The sequence below is a fragment of the Seriola dumerili genome, unplaced genomic scaffold (genome assembly GCF_002260705.1).
Source record: "Seriola dumerili isolate Sdu_G_001 unplaced genomic scaffold, Sdu_1.0 BDQW01000155.1, whole genome shotgun sequence".
NCBI lineage: Eukaryota > Metazoa > Chordata > Actinopteri > Carangiformes > Carangidae > Seriola > Seriola dumerili.
In genome coordinates, this window is record NW_019174410.1 from 548,190 (window position 1) to 558,293 (window position 10,104).

Genomic DNA, 10,104 nt, shown 5'->3' on the forward strand with positions numbered 1-10,104 from the left:
CTCTCTCTCTCTCTCCCCCCCTCTTTCTCTCCCTCTCTCTCTCTCTCTCTCTCTCTCCCTCCCTCTTTCTCTCCCTCTCTCCCTCTCTCTCTCTGTTTCTCTCTCTCCATCCCTCTCTCTCTCCCTCTCTCCCTCTCTCTCTCTCTCTCTCTCTCTCAATTCATTTCAAACTATGAAGTGTGTGTATCATAAAGTTAGAATTAAACTCTAGGATTCGTTCTCTCATCATAAGGAGTCCCACTCGGCCGGGGACAACAGACACATCATGTCCTCTGTGACTCTGGACCAGCTTCGTCAAGTCTGAGAAAAATAACTCTGATGACGTCATCGGGGTTATCTTGGGTCGAGCCCGATGACTTGTGATGATGGCTGGTGCACGTGCAACACTGCAGAGAGCGAAGACAGTACAGAGAGTGTGGCAGCTGAAGCTGAAGCCTCATATCTCATATCTGACCTCTGTGACCAACATCCAATGAGATCCAATGAGATCTAATTAGATCCAATGAGATCTAATTAGATCCAATGAGATCCAATGAGATCCCAGCTCCTTACTGGAGAGAGGAATGGCGGACTGGAGGACTTGAGACTTGAACATAGAGGCATATATTCTATTATATTCTATAGAGGCATCATCAGGGTAGAAAATGAATGTGATTCTGTGTCGGAATACTTCATGTTGCCTTTTTGCTCTTCAAGTCAAGTCGGTTTTTATTTATATAGATTATATATTATATAGATTATATATTATATAGATTATATATATATATGGACCGTTCTGCTGCTGATGTGTGTGAGACTCCTGAGTTACGCTGGTGGCATCAAGTTTGAAAGACATGGGCCTTTACCAGGCAGGGAGGGTTGTAATGGAAGATGCTGCTGAGTTGTATTGTGGGAATTGTAGGCATTTTTTGGCTTTGACTTTTACAACTCCCCTGATTTTACGAAAGTGCAACACTCAGTTGTTAGAGACTATTACATGTGCCTCAGTGGAGGTGAAGGTTCTTCATTTGTGTGTGTGTGTGTGTGTGTGTGTGTGTGTCTCTCTCTTCCTCTTTCATATAATAAACAGTGCCATCTTCTGGAACTACCATGCAACTTTATTTACCCCCCCCCCCCTTGACCAGTGTGTGAAGAGTTTGTTTTCACATTCAGCTGCTGGTTTGTCAGAGTTCAACCAACATCTGACTTTAAGACATCTTCTTCAATCATAAGCATCAGTGTGACACTCACCACACCGAGGACGAGGCGTCGTGTGTGAAACAGTTAAACTTTTTAAATGAAAGACATTTGCACATTTATAGATTGTGAATTCTTCAGTGAGGGAGAAGGAGCAGATATACTGAACTTTGAATCATTTAAAAGTAGTTCATTAAACTTTTTTTTTTGCTGAAATATCATACAAGACAAATTATTATTCAAAGAAAAGTATTTTTATGCCTCAGGGGAACCTTTAAACACTTCACAGTGACACAGAAACTGTTGATTTAGCATCAGTCACTTCTCATATTTGTACAAACTCTATCAGCATGAAGTGTGAGTGATGTTGTCCTTCAGTGACGGGTCATAAAAACTCATGAGAGATCTCGCGTCCCCGTCCCTGAGCGCAGCCTGGTCCCCTGCAGAGCCTCAGACCAGGTGCAGCGTGGGACAGCTGTGACTCTGGCTCTTCAGGGCCTCGGGGAGAAGTCTGCTGCTGCTACGCGACTTTTGGCCACAGAAACCTGGCAGAGCCTCGGGGTGCCTAAAATTAAATCAAAAGAATTGGAGCAGGGGGGGGGGACAGAAATAGAACTCTAGTTCCAACATTTTGTCCTCATTTTCTTACTTTCTTTTTTTTTTTTTTTTAATCTGGCAGGGTTTTGCTGAGCATGCACGTCTTTATCTGGCGGCGGAACACTTGTGTAATTACAAACACTCACATTGCAGGAGCCGCGTGGTCAAACCTCCTGTTTCAACCAGCGGCCACTTCACTGACTGAGGCTTAAGTGCTTTAATCAAAGGGACATTAATGGTCCTTGTTGAATCTGCCCTGATGTTTCCAAGTAATTTGCCCTTTCCAGCTTCATTGTTCTACACCACTTCTCATCACCCTCATTTACCTCATTCCTCTGCTGCCATTACATCACCATTCTCTTCCTGTAAAGATAATAAAATCAGTATCTACTGTGTATTAGTACAGACCCCTCCGCCCCCCCCTCTGCTGAGATACACCACAGACAGACCACAGCAGATAATTAAGGCCTTAATGACCACCCGTTTGTCCGTGGGCCATTAAGACGGAGTGTGTGTTTGTGAATGTGTGTGTGTGTGTGTGTGTGTCAGTACCGTTCATCGAGTGCATCCGCTGAAGCACACACCAGATCCTCTTGACTCTTCTCCTGAGTCTGAGCAGCCAAAGTGAGCTAACAACAAAAACACACTCTCCATTAACAAATCCATTCCTGCAGTTATTACTTATTATTTTCAGTGGGGCAGATCGGCAGAACGATATCCCATAAACACCCCAAGGTTTTAGTTCAGACATGGAGGCGATTTATATCTGACCTCTGGTGACCTTGAGAGGTCACTGACCTCAGCATTTCATCCCTCCATTATAATCATGTATGTCTTTGAAAAAATTGCATAAAGATGATTATTTGCTGCTGTGGCCATGTGACGTAATTTTGCTTAGAGCACTAATTTTGCAGGGGGGCGGCAGACCCCCCCATTCCCAGGTGTTAAGGTAGCTATAGTTTGTTAAAAACATTGACATCCTCCGCTGTGTGTTCCATGGAATCACATGACTAGCTAGCACATTAGCGAACTCTTATCAGAAGCTAACATGCTATTTTGGTCTGGACCACACTCATTACTCCGGGAGGCTCCGCCCTGTCCCAGAGGTCACATCTGAGACGCCTCCATGTCTGAAAATAAACTTCCTGGTTCATAGAAACACAGAGAAAGTTTCCTGCTTTAGTCACAAAATGCACAATAACCTTCATATACAAGTTTATCTGCTGCTCTGATCCTGTCTTCTCTTCTAACACACACTCTGTATCTACCTTGGGGTAGCACTGGCACAGGCTCCACACAGTCCCGACACACACCATGCTGACACCCAGAACGCACATTGTGGCGTAGACGTGCGGCCGCTCCTGAGTCATGATGAAGAGGCCGACTGCTGCCACGCACAGCCCCGCCGCTATCAGCCCGCACCGATACGGTTTCCCCTCCACCATGGCTGCAACCACTGCTGGCTGATGTAGGTCTTATTTGTGTGGACTTGAAACTGAAGCATTGAGAGAACAGATTTGGTGTTGTTGTGTGTGACGGCTTGAAGGTGAGGGTGGAGGAAACGCAGTCAGGGTTCCACTCTGCTGCTCATTACAGCCTGCAGACAGCCTGGTTAGCTCAGGTATAAAATTGCAGGTGTGTCAGTTCCTGAGAGGTCACCTTGCCTCGAGCTGCTGGCAAAAAGGAGATTCGCAACTCAGCTACTGAGCAGCGTCGAGTTGAGAGAGTGTTTATGTTTGCTTGGTTTGGACATGATTTTAAACAAGTCGGCATTTCCCTTCTCCGCCTTTCCGGGGCTTCCCTCCTTTAAATAAACAATCTATTATTTCTAAGAGCAATAACACCCACAGAGAGCTCTGCAGCTATTTATTAACTCAAGTTTATAGGAACATCACAACACAGAACCAACAGTGGACACTCTGCAAATGCTGGATACAAAGCTGAAAGATGAATAACACTGCACTGTCAACATTCTGCTGTCACTAGTTAAGGCACTTTGCATTGGAGTAAGCTGTCGATGATTGTTGTGCAAAGTTATGAGGAAAGTGTGCAGATACAAAGAGGAGCCAGGAGGAAAATTCTCTGTGCAGCCACAGTAGTAGGTCACATAAATTCAAGCAGGCCAATAAAATATCCTAATTGAGTGTCTACAGGAGGCTCACAGCCAATCTGATGACATGACTCCCTTCAGTTTGTGACATAACGCTGGCCTCAGGGAAGGCCTTTAGTGCAGAGAGTGAAGCCGTTGCAGTGATCATTTCAATTCCTTTCAAAATGAGTCACAACACACATGTAGCAGGCACCGAGGCCACGCTGGGGCTCAGTCTGTAAGTCTTTAACCAGCTGCAGCCTCTTCCTGCTCCTTGGCTTGTGTTTGGGGTCAGGGTGGCTGTCTTAAGGCACACAAGAGGCCCGTTGTAGCGAGTTCACCGATAGCACCGACTGTTCCTAAAGGTTCTCGCTGGGAACCGAAGACAAAAGGCACTGACGCAAAGTAAAGATGTCCACCAGAAGTTAAAGCTGCTCGCTGTGCTCCTGGCTTTTCATCACTGTGTCATAGGATGGAGGCGGCTCCATAGTCCAGGGGGGGGGAGTGGATGGGAGGGAGGGTTCAGGCTCTGGTGTCTGGCTGACAGAGTCAGCTGACATCTCCCGACGAATTCGGTCCAACCTCCTGAAGAGAGCAAGCGAGAGAAGCAGTTACTACAAGTTTAGTACAGTTTTGTACACTTTACACTTCAACACCTTTCAGTGATACTTCAACACTTCAACACCTTTCAGTGATTACACTTACACTTCAATACTTTTCAGTGATTCTACTTACACTTCAATGCCTTTCAGTAATAACACTTACACTATGCGCCTCTTTGCGGAAGCGAAAAATACTTCAATACTTTTCAGTGATTCTACTTACACTTCAATGCCTTTCAGTAATAACACTTACACTACAACATCTTTCAGTGATTACACTTACACATCATCACCTTTCAGTGATGACACTTACACTTCGACACATTTCAGGGATTACACTTACACTTCAATACCTTTCAGTAATTACGCTTACACTTCATCTTTCAGTAACTAAATACTTATACTAATTTTCAATGATTGCATTTCACCTAACACTGCAACTGCTTTCTGTGTTTACACTTTAACTTCACCTACTTTTAGTACTAATGGCATGTCTCCTTTCAGGAGGACTTTTCGTGCTTACCCTTAAACTACAATTACACTTAAACTTACCCTTCAACTCCTTTCAGGACTTACACTTTAACTGACTGAAAACTTCTTTCAACGATTTCAATTCAGCTAATACATCAACTACTTTTACACTTGCCCTTGAATTGATACTTACCTCCTTTTAGTGATTGCACTTTATCTGACACCTCAACGCCTTTGAGCACTAAAACTTCTGCTGATTGTCGGCCCCTCTCAGTGACTAAAACACCAACTCCTTTCAGTGCTTACGCTTCAACTGACAGTCAACTCCTGTCTGTGATTACAGTGTATCTTACACCTGAACTCCTTTCAGTAAATATGTTTCAACTCCTTTCAGCACTTACCCTTCTGCTGATAGTTAACTGAAGTAAAGTTTATCTTACACCTCCGCTCCTTTCGGTGCTTACACAATTGAAAGTTCTATCCCTCTGTTCTTACAGGTCAGTTCCGGACATTTGTTTTGTTGCTTATGTCTAAGATTTGTTCAGTGATTTAAATAAAGTATCGTGCCCAATGACAACTGTCATAAATATACAGTAGCTAGGTAGCTAGCTATATTTATGAAAGATATCAATCGACTAATGGAGACAAGTGTTTATGAGACACAGCTGTTTATTTCTCCACATAGAGAAATAACAATATTTCTGTGATCCATGTGAAACAAAATGGATATTAAGTCTGATTATCAGGCTCCTTAACCCTCTGAGGTCGATCAATGTTTCTATTAATATCTTTGTGATGACAGCGTAGAAATATGGTTTGAATGTTGTTAGAATCTGTAGACTCTCCACTTTGCTTTGTATATTCTTATGAGATCGTACGTGACTCAGAGCCTCTAAAATTTGGTTAAAGTAGAGACAAGACGACACTACGACTCAGCGATGTTCATTTTAGGCATTTATCTACTATTTTACTCACATGTTGCACTAATTTAATGAACCTACAGACTTTGCTATCATCCAAAATCCAAGCTTCAATTTTTTCAGCATTTGGGCCAAATGATCTCTTTATGACAAAAAGGAGCTGAGATTGTTCTGAGAACTGCAACATAAAACACTTCGGTATTATGTTGTATGCAAGAACCTTAAAAGGTAAATTTAAGAATTTTTTTTTTAAAAAGTCGATAAAATGCCCTGAGACCTCTTAAGGTTAAACTTCAGCTCACTTTGGTGCTTTCTCATTTCTTCAGTCCTTCCTTTATTTCTAAACACTTCCTCTTGCTGAAGTCCTCGCTCCTTCAGCTGCTCTTACTCTCTCAGAAAATCCTGTTTGCAAACTTTATTCTCTTGGTGGTGATTTTGATCATCATTCGAATCCCCAAAACAAACATTTAAAGTGTTTGCAGATTTAAAAGATGAGGTTTGGCTGTGAGACCAGGTTTAGAAATCCTGATGGTTCTTGCTCAGCGTGTGGAGGTAGGAAAAGCTTTGATGATGGAAACAGTGCTCCTGGCGCCTCTCTACCACAGGGCTGGACAATGAGCAGAGCACGTCTTGTTTAAATTCACAGGCTATCGTAGATTGCCTCAGACAATGCCAGGGGGAGTCTGTCAGCCACATGCATGTGTGTCAGCTGTTTTCTCCATGACCTACTTCTATAATCAATCCATAATCAGAAAATCTGTTGCTTTCCCATTCTTAGTGTCACAGTGTTTTCAGGCTGCTCTTTGCCAAACTTTGCACTCGAACTAATAAATGATGATGTGTCCAAGAGATCTGTTCAACAACAGCAGCGTTGGTCAGGTCATCTCCCAGGATGGCGTGCTCTGGCATTTGTCTGTATTCATGTTTATTTAACTTGAACAACACCAGGGAGGCCTGAGAGGTTATTGCTTTCGAATGTTTAAAAGTAGGCAGGGTTGTTTTGTTAACAATAAAAAGGGGGTGTCCTCTGTGACAGGGGTTTCCAGCCTTTTTCATGCCCCCCTCATTGTAATATCTTATTTTTATATCTTTTAATTCGCCCAACAAACACCTGTAAACACTCATGTCATTCCCATCAGTGTCAGCTGCACTTTGTGTTAAGTGCTAATTAGCAAGCGTTAGCATGCTAACACAAAGAACTAAATTGGCGAACGTTTTAAACACACCTACGAACCATCAGCATGTTAGCACTGTTACTATTAGCATTTAGCTCAAAGCTGGCAGGGCTGTATAGACTCAGTCTTGTTGACTTGTGAGCCACTGAAATTATGTTTTCTCACGTTGCATACTTCACTTGAAATGTGTCCAGTGTTTCATAAGATCAGACAAAAGTTAAAAAGTCAATAAGTTAATAAAGTCCTGCAGCAGAAGAATGTCCTTTACATTCCATCCTGTGACACCACTGAGGGGCCCCGATGCCAGGTTGGGAACCACTGCTACAAGTTATCCCACACACTTTTTGGTTAACATTAATAATAATAATAATAATAATGATAAAATAATGAACTGTGAATAACTGTGTCTGAAGCATTGTCTACGTTTCTTATGTTATAGAGTGCACATGTACCTTTGTATGGCCAGGGCCTGCTGAGGGCTGAAGCGTGTGCCTGTGCGGGGGTGCAGCAGGAAGTGTCCGGGCACTGCCACCTGGAGATTCTTCATGGCCATGCAGAGTCCAATGACCAGCAGGGCTATGCCCATAAGACCCAGGAACACACCGATTATAACCATTGGGGAAGACTGATTGGGCATTCCCAGTACCATGACCATGACCCCCCCAACAGTCACCAACAGAATGCCGAGACAGAGCAGCAGCCCCTTGGGGGGCGGCATCTCCGGAGCCTTGTAGGAATTCAGCTCCTCTGGCTACAGCTGCACCTTCACCTCAGCTACAGCCAGTCTGCAGGAGAGACACAGATACAGCATCCAGCACTACTACTGTGTGTGTGTGTGTGTGTGTGTGTGTGTGTGTGTGTGTGTGTGTGTGTGTGTGTGTGTGTGTGTGTGTGATAGATGGAGAAAGAGGATAGAAGCGTAATGAAAGTGACTTCAGAAGCAACATGCAACAAATCTCTTCGCGCGCGCGCGTGTGTGTGTGTGTGTGTGCGCCTCTTTGCGCGTCACCATAAACATCGATCCCCTCTGTACCTGATAGGAAGTCTCGGTGAGGAGCTGCTCTGTAGATGCGTGGGCTGAAAGCTTAACCATCTCTCTTCTCCTGTTCATCAACTTTAGCTCTCCTCATGATGCCCGTGTGGCTCCCCCTCGTCCCCCCCCCCCGCCAACCCGCCACCGAGCCCTGAAAAACTCCGGGAAATACAATCTCCGCTTCGGTCCGTGTATCCTGTGACTCCGCCGCGCCTCTCTCATGATCTGCTGCTCTGCCGCTTCGCTCTCTCTCCCCGCGGGAGAAGCATATCCGGTCTTTTGGAGTGACCACGGCCCCGAAAATCAGCAGGACAGGAGCTGATGTCGCATGTGGGCCGGGCACTGTTTGGTTTTCATCTGGCCACAGCAGCAGCAGCAGCAGCAGCAGCAGCAGCAGCGACGGCCGCAGCGGTGGATCTGTGCGGTGTGAGGAAGTGTTTTTTTATGAGGAAGGGTTTCAGTGACGAGGAATGGAGGGCAGGGCGGGCGCACGGTCTGAACACTGTCACTTGGCCTCTGTTTGGGCAAGATGTTTGTACAAGAGGAGAATTATAGTCCCGCTTATACATGAACCGATAAGCTTAGAAAAATAACTGCAATTTGCCTGAGGTGGAGCTCTGCTGGAGGTGGAGCGGGATGATCCTCACTGGCCTACATTGGGGGGGGGGCTATAAGAGGAAATGACTTAACATAACTGTATTGATTATAAATAAACTGAAGAGGCGGTTCAAGAACTGCCTGCCTGTAGTCATCAAAAATCTGTTATCATGACCCCTCATTAGACCTCTCATCATCTCTCCATTTGTGATATGGATTGAATTTTTTTTAAAGCTCCTCCAGTGTAAAGGTCTGTGTCCATGTGTAGTGTGATTATAGATCAGGTCTAGCTTCTATATTAATACTGTGAAAGTATCAAAGCCTCAGTCCACAGAGAAATGCACACAGCCTGTATTCAGAAACTGAGCCTTAAAACCAGCCGTCAGGACTTCTGGAACTTTGTGATGTCACAACAAAGCAGTCACCAAGCCCCGCCCACCTGGACCCACCATCCAGGTTTGGTCTCAACATTATATATAAATATATATTGATCCCAAAGCAAATCTTAACAAGCATGCTGTTTTAATGAGGTTGCATTTTACTATTATACTATACTATTCATGTCTTATAAAATTCATATATCCAGAGGATGTGTATATGTCAGAATAATATATTTGTTATGGCCCTGTTGAATCTCTAGGTGGTTTTCTCTCTCTCCCTTGTGTTTCTGTGTTTTTCCCCTCTCCCCAGTCGTGGCTATGTGTGGGCGTGGCTTCCTTCTCCTGGCTCCTGGCTTATCTCAATACCTGCGACTCATCACTTCATCAAACCTCCAGTACAAGTACCTCATCTGACTCTCCACTCATCACCAAATTGTTTACTGTACATTATGGTAGCTTTCTCTCAGCCACTTTAACTCCTATGAAGATTTCACAGTGCTCAGTTGTAGCTCTTTGGAAGTTTTGCTGACCTGTTCTCTCTTGTGTTCAGTGCTCTCAAACCAGCCTCCAACCAGTCTCTGCAGTCACACGACCTCACAAGAAGATCCTCCAGCCTCCACTCCAGCCACATCACCAGCCGAGCTCTGCCACTGCCTTCCACCCACCTCTGCCAGTCTCCGGCCCACACCAGCCACCAGCCTCCCCTTCCTACATCATTGTTTTTATTAAAACAACTTTTCACCCTGTGTCTGTGTCTGATTTCAGGTCCAGTTAACTGATTAAACCGTCACAGTATCCATTAAGAGGTGACACATATGGTAACATCACTCTTGATGTAGGGACATATATTTCATATATATGTCATAAGTCATGGTATATTAAGTCAAAAACCATCATAAAAACATCATAGTATAGTAAGGCATAAAAATGTCATAATATAGTAAGGGTTAAAAATGCCAAAAAACGTCATAGTATAGTAAGGCATAAAACATCATAGTATAGTAAGGCATAAAATGTCATAGTATAGTAAGGCATAAAATGTCATAGTATAGTAAGGCATAAAA

At 44.1% G+C, this 10,104-nt stretch overlaps 1 protein-coding gene across 1 annotated transcript; it reads right to left on the minus strand.

Annotated features, from left to right (window-relative positions):
• Positions 1-1,626: 1,626 nt before the first annotated feature.
• bsnd (barttin CLCNK type accessory beta subunit) lies at positions 1,627-3,262 on the minus strand. Its single transcript, XM_022751402.1, has 3 exons — positions 3,042-3,262; positions 2,326-2,402; positions 1,627-1,741 (listed from the first exon to the last, which is right to left on the minus strand). The coding sequence occupies exons 1-3, from the start codon at positions 3,216-3,218 to the stop codon at positions 1,627-1,629; spliced, it is 369 nt and encodes a 122-aa protein (XP_022607123.1). The 5' UTR covers positions 3,219-3,262.
• Positions 3,263-10,104: the final 6,842 nt, after the last annotated feature.

Coding starts and splice junctions, on each gene's coding strand:
- bsnd (XM_022751402.1), bottom strand. CDS start 3,218: ATGGTGGAGGGGAAACCGTATCGGTGCGGGCTGATAGCGGCGGGGCTG. Junction 2,403..3,041: donor TGTGCCAGTGCTACCCCAAG/GTAGATACAGAG, acceptor TTTTGTTGTTAG/CTCACTTTGGCTGCTCAGAC. Junction 1,742..2,325: donor GCGGATGCACTCGATGAACG/GTACTGACACAC, acceptor ATTTAATTTTAG/GCACCCCGAGGCTCTGCCAG.